Genomic DNA, 25,085 nt, shown 5'->3' with positions numbered 1-25,085 from the left:
CTTGTTATGACTTTTGAAAGGGCGAGCTGTTGGACTACGAGTCAACGCCCTCTCTGTCCTCTATCAAAGCTTTCAATTTCCCATGGGGCCGCCTGGCAAGAACATCGTAAGGACCCTGTTCCACAATATACCCCTGTTGAAGAACGACGATATTATCCGCAATCTCCATCATTTCTCTGGCATGTGTAATGATCATCACAGTAAGGCCTGATCGAGCCAAAACCAGCCTCTGCACTGTCTGCCGAATCACCTTTGCACTCTCCGGATCAAGGCTCGAAGTAGCCTCGTCCAGGATCAGCACCTGCGGCCGGCGTACAAGAGCTCGCGCAATCACCAATCGCTGCGCCTGTCCGCCGGACAGGCCCACGCCACCGTCCCCAATGGCAGTTGAATAGCCGTTGGGAAGTGACACGATGAAGTCATCGATGCCCGCAGCTTGAGCTGCAGCACGAACTCTGTGTAACTCCCGGAGGGGGGACTCGTCACTCAAGCCGTAACAGATATTATGACGTATGGTGCCCGGGAATATCGTAGGCTGCTGTGAGACAATTGATACCAGGGAACGGAGTGATGGCGTGTGCAAATGTCGGATATCCAGACCTCCGATTGAGATGGTTGGCGCGCCGTGTCTGGACAGCGGTGTTTCGTAGAGGGAAAGAATCAACGATGCTATGGTCGATTTTCCTGATCCAGAGCCACCTACAATTGCTGTACAAGAATTCTCAGCAATAGCGAGAGTCACGTCTCGGAGAACGGGAGCGTCGGGCCGTGACGGATATCGAAAGGTCAGACTCCGAATTTTCACCGGTGTCGCCTTCAGAGGGCGTCTGTCACCATTATATTCATGGGATTTCCCGATAGGAAGGTTCGCCAGACGTAGCAGCTGAGTGGCCATGTCTTGAGAAGCACTGATTTGTGGAACTGAGAGAAATTAGCAATCTTACAGGCGAGATTTTGTATGCAGGGTAAGGAATCGACAAGACTTACTCCATGAAAGTACCGTGCTCGCATATCCGATGCTAAATAAAAGCATCGAGAAGACGGTCATCACATTTTCAACCGTATATCCGGACGATGCGAGAAGCGCTCCGTAGTAAAAAATCAAACCTGCATAGTCTCTTAGAACAGTCAATGGCAGGAGGGAGGTGCCTACTCACCACTCACGAAGATTATTGTGGACTCTACGAGGCCGAACAAAATCCCAGTATAGCACGCTCTCTTGAGGCACATTTTCATGCATTTTGACGCCGCCTTCAAGTATTTCTTGTGAAAGAACGGCTCGAGCGTCAGGGTCCTCACAGTACGTATTTCTGAGAATGTCTCGACGAATACGTCGGATGCATTCCTGCCCACTTCATTGCATCGCCCCTGCCATAGTCCACTGGTTCCTTCAAATCCCCTGGTTATCGCATAAATGACTGGACCGCAAGACAGCGCCACCAGGGTGAGCTTCCAGCAGACGACTAGACACCAAACGACTGCCGTCACAGTAATTGCCACAGCTACCAGGACGTAGCCGCCGAAACGGCCTACCAGGTTCCGCATATCTTCCCCGTTTTGATCAAGACAAGCAGTGATTCTGGAGGCTGAATTGCCTTCTTCATCAAACCACTGCCGAGGCTGGTCCAACACTCGATTGAATGCCTCCTTGCGAAGCTGATCAACCCAGGCCTGGCCAGATGCTTCCAAGATATAATGCATGAAGTAAGACGCAGTCCCATCAATTATGGCGACACCTAGAACAGCCAGCGCCCATCTCAAGGAGCTGACTCTCGTGTCGTAGAATGACTGGAAGAGCTGAGAGAGGCAGTAAGAGAAAACAGGTGTTGCAGAAGCATCCACCAGGGCAGACATGATCCCGAGCAGCAGCAGCAATCGCTGTCTCATGGTGAGGCTGGGCACCAATGTCCGCATGATATGGCTTATTGGGAGACGCTGCTGCTCAGAAGGTGGAGTGTTCCCTCTTGCGGGCTGAGGCCGTTTGACAGACTGCCGATAATTTGTTGCTTCTGCTTGAGGAACAGGGAGAGTCAGAGAAGTACGATGAAATTGAAGTTGATTAGCAGATATGAATGATCTGCGTGACTGCGCCGTACTTAGTTCACGCATCGGTATAGCAACTCCGTCAGGTAATGAGATCTCTTCTGCTTGGGACGTCGCCTGCATCTTGACCATGTTACTCACTCCGGCGGAATCCTGCATTTCTTCGATTCTGCGATCGAACCTGTGATCGTTCTCAAATTCAGAAGGAATTTTCCTTGACAGAATTGATGTTTCTTCGTATTTCGGAAGCTCAAAGTTACTTGGGCAGATAGTATTTGGAACATCGACTACCTCCGTCTCGTCACTGGTGTAGGGGACATCCGGCTTTGGAAGATTTTCTGGAGAGATTTGCTTGTCGCCGAAAGAAAAGTACTTCTCCTTTGCTGGGCTATTTTCTAGCTCATGCCGGTATCCTGATTGCACAACCGAGCCATGCTCGAGGACGTAAACATAATCCTGGTCCGTGATGTGTGACATATCGTGTGTGATAATAATCGTCGTCTTCCCTCTGCGCCATTTCCGTATCGCTTTCATCACTGCTGTGCGGTTTATGCCATCCAGCGCGCTCGTGGGTTCGTCCATGATGAGAATCGGAGTGTCCCTTAATCTGGCTCGTGCAATCGCCACTCTCTGTCTCTGACCACCACTCAAGAAGCTTCCTCCGGGACCAACGCACGTGTCAAGACCATTTGGCAAGCCGTCAATAGTGTCCTTGAGCATTGCCAAATCAATGCATTCGCGCACGTCTTCCTTCGTCACTGTCTCGTGTGCTCGACGGCCAAAGGCAATGTTGGTCAAAACGGACTCGTTGAAAAGGACACTTCGTTGCTCGACAAGTGTGATGTTGTTCCTGATCCAATTGATGCTGAGAGTCTGCATTGAGTTGCCATCAAGTAGTATCTCGCCTGAGGTGGGCCTATATAATCGTGCAAGTAATTGTCCGAGTGTACTCTTTCCAGATCCACTTTCTCCAATCACAAAAGTCGTCTCACCGGCTGGGAAGAAGAAGCTGACTGACTTCAAAATGGGCCTTTCGGGCTGAGACGAGTACGTAAAAGACAGCTAAAGAAAGGATTGAAAAGTTAGAAAATTCGGCAGTAATTGTCAATTGGAAAAACTTACATTGCACACTTCGATATCACCGTCACAATATCGTGGGTATGAAGCTCCTTTCAATCCCTCGGGGTGTCTTTCCACTCTTCGGCCGTTCAGAAGATCCTTCAACATTGCCGCTGCAACCTTGCCTTTCTCCATCACTATTACTTGCGGCAAGACTAGCTCGATCGACTGAGCTGCCGTCAAGCAGGCCCAGAATGTTCTCAGGACTTCGCCAGCGGTGAGTTTCCCAGATGTCGTTAGAGCAGTACCATACCAAAACCCTTGAATAAACATGCCGAACGTCATGAATCGTATGACTGCTATCTGTAGGGAGTTGAGGTGTGCTTGTTTGAGATAGTGAGCGGCAGCACTATTTATTTTGAGTGTAAAATTGCGAAGCTCGAATGCCTGTCCGTTGAGACATTTGACTGTATCAATCAAACTCGCAGCGTTATTGGCAACTTTTGACGCGTGGGTAAGTTCGACCTGCTGTGCTTCGATTCTCGGCTTGATTCGAGAAGAAAGAAAGGCAACAACCCCTGAGAAAACTGGGATTCCGGCTAGCGTAATGAATGCAAGACTCCACGAGGTATAGAATGCCAATCCCAGCGCAATGATAGTTCTGAACGCGTATTGCATGACGAGCCCTAACGGCTGCGAGGTTGCTATCTGCAGTTCGGAGATTTGGCTGTGATGGAGGTAAGAAAATATAGTATAACATAGATAGGCATCAGGGAGATGACTTACGCTTGAAGGTAAGAGAAGAAAGCTTTGGTGCCATCCTTCTGAGTTTCGAACCATTCCTGGTCCCTTCCCAGCAGTTCTTCAAAGAGCCTAGTGCGAGCGTTCGAGACTTGTAGCTCCCCAAAAACGATGAAGAGACTGAAGTACGCTCCATTGAGTACCCAGCTAGCGATGCCTAAGCCTGAAAGCGCGATGCCGTGTCTCGCTACCTTCCGGAGCAGATCGTCTCCACTAATATCACCACTGCCGAACGATGTGAACGAGTTGAAAATGTCACCCAGAAGGATGGCGAATATAGGCGTAACAGAGCTAGCAAGGAGAGCGAACACCGTCGCGAGACTCAAAGTGGGCACATGCTTCTTGGTGGTAAAGCCAAATAATGACATCCAGCTCCATCTCCAGTGCAATATGCGTCTGAGACTGGGGAATGATATTGACAAGGCAGATGTCATCTTGTAGAGCCTGGTCGGGATCGTCCTCCACCAAGTCTTTTCAGCAATTTCGGATGAGATGAGAAGTGTGAGAGAAGAGCATTATAGCGAAAATGATACATGAAGTAGGAAAAATATTTGAACAGACGAAGAGGACACAAGCCGGGACGCTTCAGTGTCTCCATGCCATCAATGTGAAGCATTACGGGTCTTCTTTTCATTATTCTAAGTATTCTTTGCCTCGATACTAAATGCGGTAATATTGAAGCAGTCATTTCAAATCAAAGAAACAAAGGAAGTTGACGGCTCAGTCGTTAACATTGTTCTTCGCTTGCGAAAGACAAAGGGTCACGTGATACTTGGTGCGCAACACGAGTCAGATTATGCATCCAGAAATTTATGTACATAAGTGGAATCCCATAACTGCGCTCAAAGGTCATATCGAGTAAATGCATGTCTCTAATAGTACTGCGTTGTTTTGCGAACGGCACACGGATTCATCGCTTTCTGAATAGCCGCTTGGGAGAGTGACAGCCAGTCGAAGCGATGTTTGAGTAGGTTATCGCTCTAACGTGACTCAAGGATTGTAGAGCGAAGTAGAAGCGACCTGTCCCTAGCCCTTCGGACTGCTCATCAAAGGGGAAATCCCGGAGAAGGTGAACTTGAGCGACCGATAACAATCAAGGAAGCAGTGGCTGAGGAGCGCTTTTGACGCTACGTCGCTGGCAAGGTGATCTCGAGAACTTCGACACTTCGTGGCGCCGCCAACTCTTTCCGATTGGCAGTCCTGCAAGGACCAGAACAAAGAAATCTAAGGCGGTCTTACGAGCTGGCCTTCTTCTCTTCCGGATGCGCCCTCTCGTAGATCCAGTCATTGAGACCGGCCCGGTTTCTGGACTCGTCAAAATTTATGCGGGTAAATCTGCGATGGCGCGCAGTGACTTACCGAGCAATCTCGATAGCGTAGAACTGCATACGCATTGCTTCAGCGACGGTTAGCAGCTATTCGCGCCTTGCCAGACGAATTAGCCACAGAGTAGCAACTTACCGAAAATGGTTGTGTCTTGCTCATACTCGACACCGGGACTGGTTCTGAGCATAGTTCCGAAGTTGTAGTCGCTAATTTTCTTCTCGTACTCGTTTATGAATTTCCGCCACTTTTCCTTGCCCTCTTTGCTCTTCATATTATCCTCGTCAATGGGCGCAGCAGGGTCGAAGTCGGGAAATTCCTTCTTGAAGTGCTCGTAGATATCGTCGTCCATCTTTGTTAATCTGAGCTGCGAACCGCGGACCTTCTCGAGAATCGCCCAGTATGTCATCAAGTGTTCGACAGCTACATCGGAGAAAAAGTAAGCATGAATAGGGGTCTCAATCAGCTGACGGATACTGACCCTTCACTGCGAACTGCTTCTCCATCTGAAGTCATGATTAGCATCTGTTATCATCACATTGCTGGCCGAGATGCACGAGGTCTCAACATGAGCTTACATCCTCCAGGTTCTCCGCCGTCTCTGGGTCAAATGGCTTCGACATTTTGTAGTTATTGTAGCTTCCGGTAGTATATTCCAATGATGTAAATGGTGTAACAAATTGGGGTATAGATGGAGGGATCTTGAGTCGGCGTTAAATATGTTTTGCGAAAATTTTTGATGATAAGTTTGCCCCGCGATCTTATTTCTTGGGCGGAGATTTTTGCATGGTGCCCCCGACCCCGCCAGGCTCGGCTCGTACGTCATCCGCTATCCCAGAAGATAGTGGATGATAGTAGATTGTTCCTGAAGATCATGCAACAAATCTGTAATAATATGTCTAAAGTCTGAACAAATTGCATTTTATCCTTTTCAAGAAGGTAAATGGAGCTTGTAATGCTCTGATCAAATCACATCACTCATTGGCAGAAGTAATGACAGAGGCGCGACCTGTGCTTAAAGTGAGGAACATAGCAGTAGTGCGACACGGTGACAATGAATGTTAGTTAGATTGAATTAAAAGGCTGGTATGGCAGAAATGCAAAATTAATAGCTCAGAGGTGTCGCATTAATCACTGTCATCAGAGTCAGGTAACTCTTCGAACCGTCCAGTCTCAACAGCCTGTCTGACAGGATTTTCTACATTCAAAACCCCGGTAGCTCTGGCTCTGCAATTAGGATTAGCGATATGAACTCAATGATGTAGGAACTTTTTTTACCTCTCAAAAAGCACGAATAACCTCTCTGCTTCCCTTTCTTTCTCCTCTCTGGACATTGGCGGGCCCGTGTCCTGTTTCTCGGCATCCCATCGTTGACCGGTGATAGGGTTAAGCTCTGGGTTAAAGCCATTCGAATTGGTTGCGAAAGCTTCACTCGCAGATTGTGGTATCTCAATACCACGAGAGGCTAGTAGTCCGGCGGCGAATCCGTATCCGATGTTTTTGGTCAGATTCTCTGCGTCTTTGCCTGAGAGAACGAACATGAGCTCGGAGATGGCGATTTTCAAATTCTGGTATGGTGTGGTTGACAGTCGCAGCAGCTTGGAAGAGAGCGTATCTGATGTTCCGATTGGTTGTTTCCTATCACTGTCTTCCGGCAAGAGGAGCCACTGCATGTATTTACGGGGCCCATCAGGTGCCACTTCGTAGATGGTCACAAGGGAGTGGAGAAGTGGGATGGCCTTCGTTGCGAGGTCCTGGGCGTCATATGCAGATACCGCTTGATCCAGAATGTTGATGAGCTTGTCAACATTGCAATTTTGGTTGAATGTGGGGAATAAGGGGCTGCTCTCGAAGTGCCCCCCCTTCTTGTTCTCGAGATCGAGAGTTGACAGGCAGTTGAGAAGATAGCCCAATAAGCCATCCAGAGGTTTAGGTGGAATGTCAATGCGGCTAATGATCTTGAAGATATAAGGAATTGAAGGGGAGAAGGTTGCAGAAAGATCTGGGTAGACCTTTGAGACGTTGAATATCAATTTCAGCGTGTCGATAAGTGCCAGCTCGTCGATCTGGGCCAACGGCTTTTTGCCAGACTTGGGAAATTGCTTTGCATGCCGAATTATTTGCTACACTTGTCAGTAGAATGCATCGAAAATAAAGTCAGTGGACTCACATAGTTGACATTATCACCCAGTGAGTGATTCTTGATAAGCTGCTCGTAGTCCATGGTAGTGTCATATGTAGATATGAACAGTATACGGCTGATCACCATCTCATCTTCCGAGTTATCGCACTGGAAATTCCTGTCTCAGCTTGCCCGGAAAAATGAGTTAGATTGCGGTCATACCTTGAGCATCTCTGCTAATTTACTTCCATAGCCTATGTCCACGAAAATCTGACGCATTTTGTCGTCCAGGAGAAGGGCGTTTGCGACGCAACGCAGCGCCGCGCGACGCACACCCGGCGTCTCTCCCTCAACGCCATATCTACCCAGCACTTTCATTCCCTATGGTCAGAGTTAGAAACGTACGCATTGTGAGAGTGTTATGAGCCGTCCTTACCCGCTCTGAATACATGGGGCCTGCATTGCTTGGGCTTGTGCCATGTTCTCTTAACCGAAGGAGTTTCTCAACCCTTTCTGCGCCAGGCAGTCCGCAAAGTCAGAATGACCGGTCTGATGGCTACCTTTGTACAACTTACGGGCAGATGTGAGAGATCTGTCATTGAGATCATTCTCAAGAGAACTCAAAATTTCTGTTACCTCTTTCGATTTGTCTGTATTGGTCAGTGGCTATATTCTGGTACTTTTCCTCTGAATGAGATTATCGAGACATACCTGCCATCATGAACCTCGACTTTATGCCGACGACTGGTGGGTCTTTATCAATCGAGCTGAGCTCCGTATGCCCTCCGAGAAAACCCCCTGCAAGCCTGATCTCGTACCAGAGATCCAAACAGGATAACGACCGCTGACGACAATCACAATCCACAGAACATCACAGATTAAAGAGTAGATCAGGACTACTGTTTGAAGAAAACCGAGTGAGATAAATACCTTAGGTCACCTAAGGGAGTGAAAGAAATGGGGTAAAGAGATGCGGCTAGTTGAAACAATGAATAGTATGGTGGATAAAACCACAACCCCACACATAGTACTTCGTATGGAGTAGTCAGTCGATTCTACTTAGCCACAAAAATTTTCTTTTCATCAGTACAGGGATAATAATAAGTAGGTCTCCAGAAGGCACGTAGCCGTCTCAAATTGTCCTAACAACTGCTGGATGTCAATCTCAAGACACGTATATAATCTCCACCTACCCTCGACATCACCGTCTGGTAAGGCTTGAAGAGCGGATTGCCTTGGTGCCTCAGGCACCACATCTGCAGCCACCACTTTACGCGTGCCTCAGCCACACGTCGCGATCACAGATTTGAAGCGCGTCTCTTCGACTTGACACCCAGGCTTGGCGCGGCCCTAGGAGCGATCTACCACTGAAACAGATCGCAGAGGGCATCAAGGCGCTGGGAGCTGCTGCTGAACATCTTTCGCAGGGATTGGCATGATCAGCTTGGTCTGTGTTTTGTAGCTTGACCAGATCGCGATGCTTCTTGTTCTCTTACCGTTCCTGTCCTCATCTCCTTGATCTTTCGGTCTTTTGAAATATGGTGGAGGTTGTCGGCCCTCTGTCTGCTCGTCCCCCCACTCCACCTAGGACAGGTTCTCGTACGCTGTCTGAGAAAGATCGAACAGAAGATTCTCCTATCGTCGTACAGACTCCCGTCGATTCTCCTTTCGCCGCGAACAGTTCCGCTGGTGCTCCGTCTACTCGACAATCCAAGCGGGTGAACTTCTCGCCATGGACCAAGTACATCAAACCTCCGTCTTTTACAAATTCTGCTCTCAAATTGAAGTCAGAACTGAAAGCGTTGCCCCCTTCGAATGAATGCAAACCTACAAAATCGATTCTGAAGACGACAAATGCGAATCCTTCGATCGAAACAACCGACATTGCACCTTGCACTCCCGAATCTTTCGCCATGCTGCTCGAGTCGATCACACAACAATTGGCTGGGGAGTCGATAAGTTCCAGACTGGATGCTTATATGCAGTTCTTTGGGGCCCTGAGGGCTTACGAAGGGCTTCCCGGTGAGCAAGAAATCGGGCAGAAACTTGGTCTCATTACCCAGTTCATACAACGAGATCTTAGCACAGATCTTGAAAATGGAGCGCCTCTGGGCACAAATCTTGTCATTCAAGCTCTCAAGTTAGCCGCTGCGCTCTCATGGAACATCGAAATAGCTGCGCAACTGTCAGACGACTTCAAGGTCTTCGTTGTGGAGCACTCCATCAACTCCCTTGACAGCGCGAAAGCGCCCAAATCGATATTGACGCACTATATGTCCATACTGTCCACACAAAACTTCCATTCAAAAATCATGACAAACGCGCGGATCATCCGTCTACTTACCGTACTCGAAGACATTACCAGCCGTGTGAATGGAAATGCGATAGTCTTTCAGCGTTTAAGCATTTATCAGCGCCTTCTCACTCAGTCTAAGTCGGTTTTTGTTTCCCAGTCAGTCCTTTGGGTAGAGCATCTGATCTCCGGTCTTCTCCATCATGTCAAAGATACAAGGCTTAAGGCCATTTCTTTGGGCTTTCAAACTTCGATGATTTGCGGTCCGAATCCCACTTTATCGAAAAGTATTCGTGACCTATTCGATCGTCCTCTGGACAATGGCAGAAAATTAGTATCGGAAATATGCGAGCGAATGTCACGGATGATGGCAAATGTCGAAAGTGGCGTACATGTACCCCAGGTTTGGAGCATCATAGTCTTACTTTTGAGAAGCAAAAGGCTCAGTATCGACCAATGGGAGCATTTTAAAGAATGGGTCCTTGTGCTGCAGAGATGCTTCAACTGCAGTGAATCATCTATCAAAGCTCAGGCTATCCTTGGCTGGAACCGATTTGTCTACGTTGTCAACCCTAGCGACGCGACGAGTCGGTCAATGCTGAGAATGCTAAGCAAACCCATCATGTCCCAGTTTGAGCGGAAGAAGCAAGAACGATATGGAGCACAGCCCGGACAATTAGCTTTGTGCAGCTACCACAACCTATTATACTACGCATTTCGTCCGTCTGCAACGTTCCAACACCTTGATGTTGTCTGGGAAGAATATGTTACTGGTCCCTCGAACGTATTTGCCTCATTTCCTAACTTGAACGATCGATTCTGCCACGCTCTTTCCAACCTACTTTGGAGCCCACAAGCCAAAATATGGACCGAGAACAAAGTCAACGAGAGCACGAAACTCGAACCTGAGGAGCTGCCTTCCATCGACTGCAGATGGGTGAGGTCAAGAATCACGATCATCCTGAATGTCTTCGAAGCCATCTTGAAATCCTCGCTTTGGGCTGATGATCTGGATAACTCGAATATCGCTGCTGCCTGGGTCAGCCTGTCTCAAGCTTTGTCCTATGCCTCAAGCAAAGAGATCACGCCATCCCCCGAATCCATGCAAGCTGTTGCCAGCGTGCTTGGACTTCTCCAACGGCTCTGGAATGCCGGTCCTTCCTCGCTGAACGCTCTCGATAACGACTCAATGGATCCTTTCTTTGATCGTTTTCGGTTTCTGTCCACTACCATGATCTTTTCTCTCGGAGGCATCCCATTTACTGAGAAACTTCTCCTGAAGACAGCCGATCAGACTTTCCAGGCTGCTAATACGCCTACGCATCATCCTTTGCGAGCAAACACTAACCTGGACAGCCCCATCCTGCATCTTCTCCGATTCATAAGTGACGTGCCTGGGGTTCCAGAACCTACACCCTCCTACTTGCGTCTGGTTGGTGATACACTTGAGGCTGCTTGCAATGGTAGGGCATCCCGAGGCTCCCGTCTGGAACTTCTTCAGCAATGCGCGCGGCTGTATCCGGATGATACTGAATTTGACTTTGGCGTTCATAACTTTGCTCAGATCGTGTGGAATTCAACCGCGCAGCTGGCTGCAGAGTCTCTAAGGTCTTTCCCCCTTGAATCTGCGCGGGAACGTGATGGTTCCGTGATTCGTGATTACGAAAATGTTGTCAAAATCCTCTCTACAGGACTCAAGTTTTCCACTGTTTTCCCGACATGGAATCAGCTTCTTGATGCCCTAGTTCGTGTCATGAGGACCGAGAAAGGGGACCGGGCCATTGCATCGATGGCTTTGGAACCTTTAGCTGAATGTATGATGACAATTGACGCTCGGAATACCTATCTTCCCTTGTCGTCACTCTTCACCCAGTCACTATCCATCCCATACTGTCATCAGAGCGATTCGGTTGCGAAGAAAGGCGAGGCCCTTTCAAATACTTCCAAAAACGACATATTTTTTCCACATCGATTGGTAAAGTTGGTGGATCGCACACTCCAAGAATCTTACTCGACGTTCGATCCCTCGAAGACCAGCGGTGTCGCGGATTTTATAGAGTCTTTGACATCCTTTCTAGGCTCCGGGATCCTGTCATTTCGACGGAAATTACTTGAAAACCTCCAAGAATCCCTTGCGCTTTGGCTCAGAGATGAGGCACGCAAACTCAATATCGAGAGTGGCGTTGAAAGCAGGATTCTTACAGCTGTACGTGTACTAAGCAAGGGGGCTTTTTAGAAGCATACTAACTTGGGTTTAGTGCCGTGCTTTGTCGTCAGCTGTCATCAATATTTTGCAAACTTCTTCCCCCCATGACGCCTCGTGTCTACACAGATTCGAATTCATTATCGGTGTGGGGCTCGAATCCTCTCATACATCAATTGCCAAGAGATTCTTAGAATTCTGGAATTCTACCTTCGGATCGCAGGGGGGCCTGGAATATTCTAAGGTTATCTCTCGCGCCCTGGGGAAACTGCTTCAGCTCCAAGCTGTTCATCGAGCTGGTAATACACAGGTATGCACTCCAGCAGTCTGTCTGAAATTGTGCCATGGACTAAATTTCTTCAAGGGCAGCGTACGCACCAGTTCCGTCTCACCAGCAGCGGTGCCACTCGAGCCGGTAGATATGTCAATCAAGTCTCGCATTTCGTACATCCTAGATGACACATATGAACATTCTCGTTCTCCCAGCTTCCATTCGTCGCCTGTCACAAATGAGCAAGAGGTTACGGCATTGCCGTTGAGTCGAAATCCAGATGTCATTAGACGGCAGTCCTCGCCGCCCTTCAAGGACAGACATGTTGGATCTACTATCGGGATTGAGTCGGATCCTTTCACAACCGGCAGTAAAGATTCTATCAAGGCCAATGACGTGTTCTCTATAATAGACAACATTCGTTCGTCTTCACCCCCCGTGCAAACTCCGAGAGAACTGGGATTCATTACCCCGCCGCATGCGCGTCAACTACGCAACCCAGACATGAGTACACATTCTCCTCGGACACCTACGTTTCCAGCAGTTGCAGCAGAGAACGAGGATGGCTTCTTCGGTTCTTCCCCTACCCCTGGCACTAGAGGCAGGATGCAGGTGGTCGGCTCAACCAATCCCTCATCGCTAGCGACAGAAGTTATGGATTCTTGTATGGATATCGATCCTCCCTCCTCGCCTCCAGGAATAAGGTCGCTTAGTCCAAACTCACGCAACAAAACAATCGCTTCATATCCCCCTCAAATGCCTCCAGACACAGAGAACGAGAATATGAGTCTCAGGGAGAAAGAGAATATCTGTGCAGTTCCGACTTATGAGAAGACGACGGCCAATAATGTCACATCCGAGCATACTGATCTCAGAAAAGCGGAGCACGATGAGCCTGGTCAATCAGAAAAGCCTCTCAAACGCCGTCTTCGTTCTTCTACGGACAAACCGCAGATCGCGGAAGTGCCTGCCATTTTAGAGCCTGCAACACCTATAGCACGTGAGGAAGCGGATTCTGTACCAGAACTACTTGACAATGGCAAGTCGGGGATTTTAGAGAGTGTCCACGTCCCCGAGTCTGCGCCCAAGATAGGCCAAGAGATCATGGAAGGCAATGTAAATCACGAGGAAATGCCGACAAAGTTGAACTGCATTGCAGACTCATTCAGCGATGACATGGAGACTCAGGTTGCGTCTCAACTGGAACAAGACTTGGAGTCTGCAGGGAATATGAACGAGGAGCCTAAAAGCGAAGCACCTTCAGAACCTCCTAAACAACAAGCGACAAGAAAAAGGAAACGGGAGGCTAAGGAAGTTGACGCTGCTGAAACACCTTCTACTCGGGAGCGACGTCGGTCTTCAAGGTTGTCATCTGTCAAGGCACCATCCGCTGTCGAGGTCCAAGAACCGATGAGCACTCGTGCCACGAGATCCATGACCACTGCATCATCGCAGAACCCAAAGTCTTCGCCAGCCGAGTCTGTTGCAAAGAGACGCAAGCGTCAGTCCAAGAGTGAGAGTGAGATTCCAGCCGAAGTCAATTCGGATCCCTTGGAACCGTCCAAGGAGCAAGGTACATCGCAAGAACAGATTGCATCAAGTCTCGATCCAGTTCAAGTCTCAGGGGTCACTGAGATTTCACCTCAAAAGCGGAGGTCGTCCCGCCTAGGAGGCCATGCAGCACCGGCCATCGCGGAAGAAAGTCCGTCTCGGAGGCAGTCGCCACGTACTGCCCGCTCACGGAGACAGACCAAGAACAAAGAGCTTGTCTCTGGAAGCTCTTCTCTTAGAAAGGTAGAGGCCATTACGTCTGATTCTGTGACGGGAACACCTTCAGCAGGAATTTCTGATCAGAATCTGACTCAGACCCAGGAGTTGACACAGGAAACATCTGTTCATGGCAGCAATCTTCCAGAGATGATTACACCTGGGGCGTCAGAACAGCCAAGTACTGGGGACTCCGCTGATACTGAGATGGCTGAAGCAGACTCACCGGCCGAGCCAGACACCACAGACGATCATGCTCAAGTCGACGCTGCTCAGACAAACGCTGATGCCAATGATCATGCGCTCGAGGACAAAAACTTGATTTCCCATTCCGTCCAGACAGATACCTTGGCCGACACTGTCGGCCAAGAAGGCGTAATATCCTCTCTACGAAGGGTACTTGATGATGTCAAATCGACCACCCTGAATCTATCCGGCTTGAAAGAGATCGACGATCTCCTATTCGACATTCGAGTGGAAGTGCACGAAGCACTGAGAAGACATACCGAGTAATTTCCTATTTGCATAGCGCTGGCGTTCCATTTTTGTCTCTTTTTGTATCTACCATCCTCCTTTCTTTTCCCGTTTTGGCAATAGCCGTCTGGAGGAAAACTGCTATTGCAATGTTTCTCTCGGTCAGTTTTCCAGGTTTGGTTTGTCTGAGTGTGGTCTTCAGGGATTGGGAAAAATGGACTGGACATTGCGTAGTATAAATAGAATTTCATTCATTGCTCTGTTTTCAGGCAAGTGATCGTTCAAGATGTATGAAGGCCTGGACGAGGTGAACAAAATTTCGTCTCCTTTGTATCAAATCAGTATTTGTACATTCCTACGTTATCCTGGGCTGAGTTGAGCAGGGACATGATATATACTACGGTCCACCTTAGGATACCCTAAACAGCAATGCATCACCAACTTTACTGCGGTCCCGCCACAAATAGTCGATCGGAGGCACACAAAGGGGCCCAGATATTTCCCTCGAGCTAGAAGGGCATATGCAGCACCCGAGTCCAGGCCGGCATAGCCGCCAGTCGTTCCCTCTCAGCTCGGATAACATCCCAGTCGACCTGGTGCCGGCCAGAATCAACACCAATCTGGGTGTGCACCCGCGGTACTTCCATGCGCTCCATAGGCCTGTGTTGAGGGCGATGAGGACGAAAGGCGAGACGTTGGCGTCGATTAGGGTGTCGGCGCCGAGGAGTCGCTTGCCGTATGAGCGGATGAAGAGGCCGACGAAGGTGAGGCCGAGAACGTAAAAATCTATGATCGTGTGTTAGATAGTGCCATGAAGTATAGGTGATTGTAAGCTTACAAAGTGATTCGCCAGAAAACCTGTCTTACAGTGTCCGGTAGAGACTTGGATGGATTCTGGACTCGGTGGCCGCGAGTCCGACCAGTCCGGTTCCGCTAAACGAGAAGGCAGCGGCGATGAACACAGAGCAGAAGCCCCGGAAGCCGTAGCGAAATGCACCAGGTCTGTACCAGGTTCGCGCTCCCCAATACCCACTGTACTTGCCTCGTTCAAGGCCTCCGCCGCCACCAAGATCAGAGCGATGATCATGAAGACGACGATGGCGCCGGGCTTCAGCACCGAAGTCCAGAACTCCTCTTCATAGCCCTGGGATCCGAAGGTATTTACTATGATGATTAAATGAGGAACAAGTGATCCACACGCCCACACTCACATCGACCTGGCAGTAGTTGTTTGTGAGACCAGCAACAGTAAGCTCCAGGGGTCTAACGTAGTTCCAGCCCTGAGCAAAGTCCCATGGTAAGTCGATGAAGCGGGTCGAGGAGACGGGGTACATGACAGCGAGCTCCCCTAAAGCATAGATCGGGAACATCTACGAGCACGAGAATGGTATGGTCAGGGTAGCAAGCATATTCAACAACATCGAACATTATGATACCGATAATTGTAAAGTCGAGGAACAGCGTAGCTGGGCCCTAAGTTGCTTCAGTACCTCATCTTGATACAGAGGTTGCCTTTGTAGGCACTCTACCCGGTTGCTCATTGCGCTGCCAGATCCAATGAAGAAACCTGCACCAATTGATCCCTCGATAGCAATCGTATGCATACGGCGGGTCTTCATATCACGCTCCACTCGACCGAGGTTTGAACGAATTCAGGTTCAAGCCATTGCGCGTCCAGTAGTCGGGCTGCTCGGTCTCTTGATGAACCTCAAGGCTGCTGTGCTCGGGGCTATTGGCGGGCAGGATTCGTGTCAATGTCTGACGTTTGAGGACGATTTTGCCTCCATGATTGGTAGAACGGTCGATTATGAGAGTTTATTGAGAGAGAAAACCAGTGGGTGTGGTCGACGGAAGTTCTCTGAAGCTTGCCCAAGAGTCATCGATAAGCATGCAGTATGAGAATGATAGTTCTTAGGCATCCTGTCACCATTCGTGAATAGCGTCGGCCTTGGTAGGACACTCCCATTCGTGCCTAATGTCACCCGATCTAGACCGTGATTCCGGTGTATCGTTATCCTTGATCGATCCGGCTTCAAGATCATTTGGCACACGCCCTTCTCTCACCCATTCTAGTTGATCATCCCATTCCTCCAAGGCTATTTCAGGCAGCTCTGGGGAGTTCTCCAGGTGTTCACAGGATGGTTTGGTGATTGCTTCCTTGCTTGCTTCTCGTCCATCAGGCTTGTGGGAAGGCATAAACTCCTTGACGGCCCGTCGATATCCGGATCCTTTGATCTTGAGAGCCCGATTTAGAGAAAACGAAGGTCGCGACTGTGAGCCTGCGTTACGCGATGCGTCCGAGGATTCCTTGTCGGGCTGAGCACCCCGCTGTCGGTACTGCCTGCTTCCGTATATGAATGCCTTCAGGCCGAATAGCTTGCGGAGCAGCGGCCATAAGCACATCAAGTTCGCCACATAAATGGCTGTGCTGGCCTCCCGAATGTACCAAATCTGATAGGTGGTGGTCAAAGGAGAGGCGAAATTGAACACTTTATTTAGAATGGCCGCCACAATGGTGAATACGCCGAGGCTCATGATGCAGATAAGCAGCAGCTTTTTTCTCGTCTTCATCTGCGCTTTAATGAGTAGGGGAACGGGGACCGCTAGCATAGCTGTATCCGACGATATGTTGAAGACAGCCTGGGTGATGGAGTAGTTCTGGTAGGTCGCACATTGCAGGTCCTTGACAGGCATGGCCCAGTACTGGGAGAATGGTCGACAGTAGACACCATAATAGGTGACCATAATGACAACGAACCCAACAGCAACATACACCGCGATGATCTTGACATAGAGATGTAATCGGAGATTCTGAGTTAACCGCCAGAACATGGTCAACATGCAGATCTTGACTCCCCAGGTTGAGAACAGCATGCACTGTTCCAATCCAATGACGATCTTACTACCAAAGATCCGGTCCTTGACTTCTTGAGGATTGGCTAAAACTTTGTCGTAGTCGGCTGGGTCCATCAGGTTTGTTGCATAGCGAGAGGATATTTGAATCAGAACTAGTAGACATGTATATATCAACTAGGATGAGATCATTGACATGTGAGCCGTTTCCGATAAAGGATGAGCAGCCAGTAGAAACTCACAAATGTTGCGCTCATGACATAGTCATCGACTATTGCACCAGTTACTGTTAGTAGCTGTCATAAGGGTTGGTGCAAATCCTACCATGGCATACAGTATAAGCGCTTGACCGATCCATTTGAGATAACGCGAGATATCCTTCGCCTGATCAGACCTTTGCCACCTCTCAAGGGCGTCTCAATGTACCTACATTCTACCAACGTAGAGGACAATCGCAATGCTCCAGAAAATGACAGACTCCGTGAGCAGCTGGTGTGGGGTGGGCGACACGTCCCCCATCGTGACAATGGAGCGCAACAGACGGGCAATCCGACAATGAGTACTATTGCTCATCTGAAGCAAAATAGCTTCAGATCGTATGCAACGTCAAGGTTCATCGCCGTCTACTGGTTTTAAAGATCGAGCACTATCAGCCATTTCACTGCGAGCCATGATGTCTCAGGTCTATCAAGTGGTACACGAATCCAAACATTGATTGACCGCATTATCACCGTGAATTTTTGTGTCAGACTTGAAATGATAGAGCTCGCAATCCCTCATTTGATGCTTGCCGCAATTTGTCAGACTCAGATGAAGCAAGGGAATAAAGGGAGGGAAGGGAGAGTTCAGCGCAAGGGACGCTTTGGGACCACAGCTCGTAAGGACGATTGGCCACAACCACGCTCAGAGAAACATCCATTGTTCAGTAAGTGGTTTGAGTGCATTCTTACGCATCAAAGAATGCTTAAACGTTTCTCGACTCCGACCGCTCGAGCTCCGACTCCTATCAGAATGACAGGCTGGTGGAGCACGAGCCACGAAGTCGTATGGCCCACTGTTGTCGTTCGACTCGAATCATGTGTGACTATTTATCTTTCGAGTCTCTGTCTCCCTTGCACGTCGAACCAAGTTCTTTTCAAGTGAGGAGAGGTGGTTGAATGCCATCACATGCGTTTGCCGTCTTAAGGCAGCCGGAGAAACATCTATATAGTTCGTTATTAAGCCTCTGTAAGCGAGCTTTCCTCCCTAGTTTGATTTCTTCTGAAACCAAGGGTATTCAAGGATGCATTTCGCATGTAAGGCTTGCGACACTGCGAACGTCCAGGTGACACGTTTGTGCCCAGGTCCGAACAGGGTTCGCTTGTCCTCATGATTTGCACAAGATGCGGTCAGGCTCAGCATAATGGCAAGCTTAAATCAAATAGAGCACAAAGTAGTCTTCGAGCGACATGCGTTCGGGCGCTCAGTGGTAAGCTATTCCACGCATCGCTTTCCTAGCAAGTGCTCACACTGCTCACTCAGTGATGCACGATAGCCAAGTTTCTGACCGTTTGAGATCAAACTTCTTCAATTATCGTCAGGTCCATTTGTCCAAATAGCGGTCAGGCATCAATTGGAGTCTTTCATACATGTCTCGTACCAGCCAAAGCATTCTCCACTATGCAAGGCTTCAATGTCAAATTCATCTCGGTAGGCATATTTCTCCACAGATGGTTCAGGAGAAGAAGTTGGCAAGCAACTGACATGGCAGAATCATGTACGTCATCCCTAGAATGTACTCTGAAAGAGTGATTATTTGCAATTCGCAAATGGAGAGCCTCCAGAGAGAGGAAAGCCGCCAGCCACAAGGATTTCCAAGCACCTCTTCTGGAATGCTTTATCGCTCCGAGAACCACGCGTATGTTCAGCCAATGGAGAAGTTCAGGAGCAACACTTTCGCTGTACGAAGCTCACCTCTCGCTCCAACGTAGTTATCTATGGCCGCTTTGAGAAAGGGAAAGGCTGGCGCTCTCCTGTGACTATCATGAAGGCATCGCCGCATGAGACTTATAGGTGCCTACAGCTAAGTCCAATTCAGAACCGAAGACCATCTTCGCTTCTTGGGCTTGTGGCTACCCAGATGGACAATTCCAAATGGTTCCTCATGTTCAAGCAGACAGCACTTTCCGAGAGCGTTAGGGCCGCCTAGTGTTGTGAGCTTCTAGGCTTCCGACCACGAGAATAAAAGTGGTTAGCACGGAAACAACAGATGATGATTGTCCAGTCACTTAATCTCCCTTGGTCGGTGAACATTAGCCAGAAAGAGTAAAGCTGGACATTAGATAGGTCTTATCATTTGATGTGGCGCACAACCATGTTTCGGATGAGAATCAAACTGCGTGTCTGCAGTCACTCTGCACATTGACAGCTATCTTCGACAATGCCGAAGCTGGTCGTCTCCGTCCAGCTGCAGCCTCCGATAACTTCGTTTTGTTGGGAAAAAAACATAGGACAACTTGTGTTCGGAATGGCCACAGTCAATCAAAATGGACTTCATCGTCGGATAAGTATGAGGTCTGGGCAGACTCAACAATGCAATGAAGTGCTCTAATTTAGGATTAGCGAGGACCTTGAGCTTGCATCATGACTTGTTGAGCTCACAGAAGGACTAGATATATCAGGGAGCCTCGACCCTTGTTCAGTTGAGTATACCTTTTAGCCCTAGACTCAACTGTGGCATTTCGAAGACAGACCGGTCCTTCTTCTGCATTATCTCGTCCAAGATTTATCATCCGATATGCTTGGAAAAATTGTCCTAGAGGAAGCATATGAACGCGCTGGCCTGGAGGAGCATTCGAAGCGAGAGGCCAGCTTGTACGTCGCTCCTTGGGACCGTGAGCGCTACATGCGCCAGATCCATGATATCAACCGGGAACATCTCCAATTATCCAATGAACATGGTATCGGATATATGTTCGTCTCCTTGACTGTCCCCGAGATCCAGGGCATTGTGGATAAGACCGAGGCGTAGAAGACAGCGACTCTGACGAACAAGTAGACTGTTGAGCAGATCAAGGACCACCGAGACCGCTTGGGCCCTTTTGTCTGCCTGTCAATGCATTTCCAGGCTGGCCAGAAGATTCGCCGCTGCGTCAAGCATCTCAGCTTCCACGGCGCTTTGTTGTGTGACTTCCAACATGACGGTCCGAATGGCGAAATATACCTCTTCTACGGCCAACCTCAGTACGATGCCTTTTGGAAGGTCCTCACGGACCTCAACGTTCCCCTTTATATCCACCCTGCAGCAAAAAAATGTACAGTCAGCGTCCATTCTTGATCGGACCACCTCTACTTTCGCTAATGGGTGAATCTGCATACTCTGGTATTGATCAGCAATGGCTTGTTTGACCGATTCCCCACAGCAAAGCTTATCTTTGGTCATCAGGAAGAACACATTCCCTTTGGCTTTTGGCGTTTAAACAACTGGTTCGAGGATATCGAGAAGCCCGTTGCTAATGAGAAGGGTAAAATCATGTGCAAGAAGACCATTTATGATTATTCCAAGCAGAACATCTAGATCACCACTAGCGGAAACTTCTCTACGGCGACACTCAAGTATGTGGTGGACGAGATAGGCGCAGACCGCGTCCTCTTAAGCGTCGACTAGCCATATGAGACCATCGAAAATGGTTGTGGCTGATGGGATCATGATGCGAAGGCCATTCAGGATGCAGTGGGAGGTGTTGATGCGTATCGTTGCATCGGTCGGGACAATGCGAAGATTAAGAAATGGCTGAGGCTGGGTGATTTTCGCAATTCGGAAGCGCCTATCAATTGAGCTACACTGGCAATTAGTGGATTCTCGGAGCTTGTACAATCGAGCGTGATAATATGCAACTATGGCAATCACCTTGTCATTTCGACTCTCGAATTCATTCAAGTAACGGTCACTTCGACGACATACCAAATAATCGGGCGAAGAAATGTCTTAAACAAGGCTGAGATCTCCACGATTCAGTGACCAAAGCCAAGAAGATGATATTGGACGAAGTGATATTCCTAAAAGTAATTATTTTGACGGAAGAGTTGGAAGAAGACGAACTTTACTCGACCAGCACGTGGTGAGGAAATAAAGTGGTCTGCATCAGGTCTCTGATGATGATCTGATCTTTATCGTCCTCCTTCTTGTCAATCCACAACCATGCACCGTAAGTATTCTCATTACTTTACCCAAATATGGAAATAGCAGAGAACAATCGAAAAGCCAATGAATATGCCCGAGAATGTGGACTCAGTGGCGAGGATCGACTGGAAAATCCTACTTTGAGCTTCCCCCTTGCTTGGGAACGCAAGAGCAAAGTACCCATAGTGGTGGTAGAAGTAAGTACTTGCGAACGTTGTCAAAGATTGTCTCTTGATTGCTCGCCTTATCATGCCACAGCTCGTCAAATCTTACCACATCCCGATGTGACTCGCAGCAATATGCTCGAGATGGACAACATGATATTATACCGCTGGCCTTGACATCGGCGATTTGATGACCAAGGAAGCCTACACTCAAAAATGTGCAACCCACGTGGCGACCATATGGGGACAGCCTCTCCTCCTTGCATGGAGTAGGAGGTAAGAGGTTTAAGAAGCACATGCCACCGAATAACTCGCCTGTGGCACATCGAGAGCACCAGTCTTTGTTGCACAAGAAAGATTGGACTTCTCTTCTCTCCTCTGCATCTCTTCACCCAATCAAGCAGATGGATGCTTCCTATGGTCCCAATAAAATGGACGACGCACTTTTAGAGGCTGCCTTAGGTCACAAGCAGGAGCTCAAAAGACACTTTGATCTCTTCAGCTTGGTTAGTCTTGGTATTGTCATTGCAAAGTAGGTCATGCACGGGGCTGACTGTCTGCACAGCTTTGCTGATATATTCGCATAGCTCTTGGGCCGTTACTGGAGGGACCATCGTTGCAGCTCTGCAAGATGGAGGCCCCATGGCAATACTTTACGGCCTCATACTTGTCAGTATATTCTATACACTCATATCTGCGTCCCTGTCCGAACTCGCATCTTCTATGCCATCGGCCGGGGGTGTTTATTACTGGGCATCGGTGTCGAGCCGAGAATACGGACGGTTTGTTGGCTTCATAACCGGGTACCTGAATGCTTATGCTTGGCTTCTGTCGGGTGCGTCGATTAGCTCCATGCTCGGGAACGAGGTTGTAGCCATGTACCTGCTCCTCAATCCCGGCACGCAATGGCACTCGTGGCAGGTATTCATCGTTTTCCAACTGCTCGCTTGGATATGTTGCGGGATAGTTTGTTTCGGGAATAAACTCATCCCTATGTTGAACCGAGTTGCTCTTGTTCTCTCTATGTGTGGTCTATTGGCAACCGTCATTGTCCTCGCCGTCATGCCGAGAAAGCATGCAAACAATGCTGAGGTTTGGAGAAGATATCATAACAACACCGGCGGCTGGTCGGATGGTATTTGCTTCCTCATAGGTTTGATTAACCCGGCCTTCTCAGTCGGAGTCCCTGACTGCATCACTCATCTTTCCGAGGAAGGTTTGTGATCTTGCTCCTAGAGACTACTATTTTCCTGAGTAACAATGCTTTCTATTTAGTTGTGAAGCCCGAAATCAGAGTCCCTCAAGGAACGATGCTCCAGATGTTCACTGCCTTTATCACCACCTTTGTCTACCTGATTGCTTTGTTCTACTCCATTGAGGACCTCGACGCTGTCTTGCATAGCGAGATCTCGTCTTTCCCAACAGCAGAAATCTACCGACAAGCCACTGGATCCACGGCAGGGGCAGTCGGACTGGTTGCGGTGCTCTTCCTAACCGCATTTCCAACCCTTGTTGGAGTCTACATCACCGGGGGCCGCATGTGGTGGAGTCTTGCTCGTGACAACGCAACGCCTTTCGCCCCATACTTCAGTCATGTCCATCCAACACAGAAGAATCCCATCCGGGCCACTGTAGCTATGGCTGGTATGGTGAGTTGCCTGGGATGCATCTACATAGGCAGTACTACCGCATTCCAGGCACTACTATCGTCCTATATCGTGCTGAGCACTCTGTCCTATCTAGGGGCTATTCTGCCTCATGTTCTGACAGGCCGGAAGAACATAGTGCCTGGACCTTTCTACCTGGGAAGAAAGATGGGTTTGGTAGTAAACGGAGTGACTGTGGTCTATATCCTTGTTACTATTGTCTTCTTTTGCTTTCCGCTCACTCTCCCGGTCACAGTTCACAACATGAACTATTCGAGTGTCATTGCTGTAGGACTAATCGCTTTGACCGCGTCATGGTGGTTTGTTCGCGGGAAACGTGATTACAGGGGGCCGCAATACAGCGTCGAAATCGCGCAAAGTCTTCCCGCCGAGTTGGAAGAAGAAAAGAAAGGACTATCTGGACCGAAGAGCACTCGAGCCTGCCTAGAAACCATATAAATGGTTGGATACCTATATCTCAAGCGCCGCAACGTGTATTAACAGCAATTGAGATCTATCTAAGGCATGGGGCGAAATCCAGTATGAGTCCAGCAAGAATTACTTTCTATTGTAACCTTGAGGGGTACGCTCAGATCGCAAGGTTCGTCGAGTTAGTGCCTTCTTAAGGCATCACAAGAATTCACTATCATCATCATCATTCAGTAAAGGAGAGGATTAAGCCGGCCATTGCATCTACAATCTCGGGCGAATTGTCTGGCTCCCCTCCCAGGACTCGCCAGCCTCCAAGGTCTGCCAGCCAGCCACGGAACCAGCCTCGATGCAAATCATACGCTTGTATCCATCATCCGGGCCAAAATCAGCCATGCCCTTCGCCTTTTCGATCCAAGGGTTCCAGACAACAACATCGTTCAATCCCTCACGTGTAACGGAGAAAATAGGCTTGTCGTCAGCGGCGGATGCCACAATGATGGGAACCTTAGGGTCCAATGCTTGGTAAACACGATCTGTCTCCTTGTTGATCTCCAATGCAGGCGAAGTCTCAGTGTGCGTAGTAGCGTTTCGGGTCTTATCGATGTAGGTCTTGGATTCAAGGTTCTTAACCCGGATTTGCGAGATGTCCTGAGACGCATTGGTAATTAGCAACGGAATACAGCAGCGTCAGGATATGAATGGCAGCTTACATCAATCTTTAGATAGGTGTGCATCAGGACCTGGAAGTCGAAATTCTGGCTGCCCTTGTTCTGCACTTGCAGGGATGTTTCCAGACCCTCCTTGGTCAAGGTGACACTGTACAAAAGGCCAAACTCATACGGCCAAGCCTTCCGGAATTCTTCGCTCAGCATAGTATAAGACAGACCAAAGTCGAGCTTGACCGAATCATCGCAATCCTTCTTTCCTAGTGATTCGGACGACGACTTGCCCAGGAACTCCCAGTTCGAGTTGCGCGCGAAGCCATGCTGTGGGAGGGAGGAGGTAGCGTGGTTGGGAGGAGGAGGGCCGAAGACCTATAGCAAATAGAATATTTCTCAGATCAGTCCTGCTGTCCAGCTGTAGGTAAGGAGAATTTGGATAAACGTACGGGGAACACAATGGGGATGCCACCACGGATAGGCTTGGAGCCATCCAAATGAGCCTTTTCACTCATGAACAACTGTTCCCGTCCATTTGCAAGCTTCCAAGAGGTGACCGTTGCTCCATACAAGTGAACAGTGACTGACTCGCCGGTAGGCAAGGTGGCCTCGATCTTGTTCTCGCGGAAGGTGATGGTGGGCTGAGGTAGTGATCCGGCCACACCGATGGCTGAGGGCTTGTTAGACCGCTCCATTTTTTTTATCTTAGGTCTCAAAGCAGATCTTAGGCCAGACTTGTTGGTTTGAGAGTCTAAAGAGCGAAGATGGTCGTTGGGCTTGCTGTGATGCGGGGAGTGCTAGAACGGAATTGAG

General features: G+C 48.9%; 9 protein-coding genes across 9 annotated transcripts; 3 read left to right on the top strand and 6 right to left on the bottom strand.

Annotated features, from left to right (window-relative positions):
- Positions 1 to 34: 34 nt before the first annotated feature.
- On the bottom strand, positions 35 to 4,271 carry CDV56_106522 (ABC transporter ATP-binding protein; the record flags this gene model as incomplete). Its single annotated transcript, XM_026760141.1, has 5 exons — positions 35 to 921; positions 988 to 1,107; positions 1,158 to 3,105; positions 3,166 to 3,829; positions 3,889 to 4,271. The coding sequence occupies 5 exons, from the start codon at positions 4,269 to 4,271 to the stop codon at positions 35 to 37; spliced, it is 4,002 nt and encodes a 1,333-aa protein (XP_026615963.1).
- Positions 4,272 to 5,138: 867 nt separating this feature from the next.
- Positions 5,139 to 5,849, bottom strand: CDV56_106417 (polysaccharide biosynthesis domain-containing protein; the record flags this gene model as incomplete). Its single annotated transcript, XM_026760036.1, has 5 exons — positions 5,139 to 5,208; positions 5,263 to 5,299; positions 5,365 to 5,649; positions 5,708 to 5,732; positions 5,805 to 5,849. The coding sequence occupies 5 exons, from the start codon at positions 5,847 to 5,849 to the stop codon at positions 5,139 to 5,141; spliced, it is 462 nt and encodes a 153-aa protein (XP_026615962.1).
- Positions 5,850 to 6,353: 504 nt separating this feature from the next.
- On the bottom strand, positions 6,354 to 7,799 carry CDV56_106303 (synembryn; the record flags this gene model as incomplete). Its single annotated transcript, XM_026759922.1, has 5 exons — positions 6,354 to 6,453; positions 6,505 to 7,349; positions 7,397 to 7,516; positions 7,571 to 7,729; positions 7,785 to 7,799. The coding sequence occupies 5 exons, from the start codon at positions 7,797 to 7,799 to the stop codon at positions 6,354 to 6,356; spliced, it is 1,239 nt and encodes a 412-aa protein (XP_026615961.1).
- A 1,087-nt stretch (positions 7,800 to 8,886) lies between these two features.
- Positions 8,887 to 14,395, top strand: CDV56_105853 (putative telomere length regulator protein (Rif1); the record flags this gene model as incomplete). Its single annotated transcript, XM_026759472.1, has 3 exons — positions 8,887 to 11,847; positions 11,900 to 12,154; positions 12,209 to 14,395. 3 exons carry the CDS (start codon positions 8,887 to 8,889, stop codon positions 14,393 to 14,395), a joined length of 5,403 nt encoding a protein of 1,800 aa, XP_026615960.1.
- Positions 14,396 to 14,765: 370 nt separating this feature from the next.
- CDV56_105770 (uncharacterized protein) lies at positions 14,766 to 15,690 on the bottom strand (the record flags this gene model as incomplete). The annotated part of the gene is made up of 3 exons (XM_026759389.1): positions 14,766 to 15,142; positions 15,224 to 15,500; positions 15,568 to 15,690. The coding sequence occupies 3 exons, from the start codon at positions 15,688 to 15,690 to the stop codon at positions 14,766 to 14,768; spliced, it is 777 nt and encodes a 258-aa protein (XP_026615959.1).
- Positions 15,691 to 16,279: 589 nt separating this feature from the next.
- CDV56_105651 (uncharacterized protein) lies at positions 16,280 to 17,326 on the bottom strand (the record flags this gene model as incomplete). The annotated part of the gene is made up of 1 exon (XM_026759270.1): positions 16,280 to 17,326. The coding sequence occupies one exon, from the start codon at positions 17,324 to 17,326 to the stop codon at positions 16,280 to 16,282; it is 1,047 nt and encodes a 348-aa protein (XP_026615958.1).
- Positions 17,327 to 19,985: 2,659 nt separating this feature from the next.
- On the top strand, positions 19,986 to 20,765 carry CDV56_105388 (uncharacterized protein; the record flags this gene model as incomplete). The annotated part of the gene is made up of 3 exons (XM_026759007.1): positions 19,986 to 20,198; positions 20,247 to 20,502; positions 20,611 to 20,765. The coding sequence occupies 3 exons, from the start codon at positions 19,986 to 19,988 to the stop codon at positions 20,763 to 20,765; spliced, it is 624 nt and encodes a 207-aa protein (XP_026615957.1).
- A 1,174-nt stretch (positions 20,766 to 21,939) lies between these two features.
- CDV56_105148 (putative choline transport protein) lies at positions 21,940 to 23,640 on the top strand (the record flags this gene model as incomplete). The annotated part of the gene is made up of 3 exons (XM_026758767.1): positions 21,940 to 22,067; positions 22,123 to 22,751; positions 22,811 to 23,640. 3 exons carry the CDS (start codon positions 21,940 to 21,942, stop codon positions 23,638 to 23,640), a joined length of 1,587 nt encoding a protein of 528 aa, XP_026615956.1.
- A 234-nt stretch (positions 23,641 to 23,874) lies between these two features.
- On the bottom strand, positions 23,875 to 24,967 carry CDV56_105053 (D-hexose-6-phosphate mutarotase; the record flags this gene model as incomplete). Its single annotated transcript, XM_026758672.1, has 3 exons — positions 23,875 to 24,261; positions 24,324 to 24,647; positions 24,722 to 24,967. 3 exons carry the CDS (start codon positions 24,965 to 24,967, stop codon positions 23,875 to 23,877), a joined length of 957 nt encoding a protein of 318 aa, XP_026615955.1.
- Positions 24,968 to 25,085: the final 118 nt, after the last annotated feature.

The sequence above is a fragment of the Aspergillus thermomutatus genome (assembly GCF_002237265.1).
Source record: "Aspergillus thermomutatus strain HMR AF 39 chromosome Unknown NODE_53, whole genome shotgun sequence".
NCBI lineage: Eukaryota > Fungi > Ascomycota > Eurotiomycetes > Eurotiales > Aspergillaceae > Aspergillus > Aspergillus thermomutatus.
Note: the sequence above shows the minus strand (reverse complement) of the source record. Positions and strands in the feature narration are given on the sequence as shown.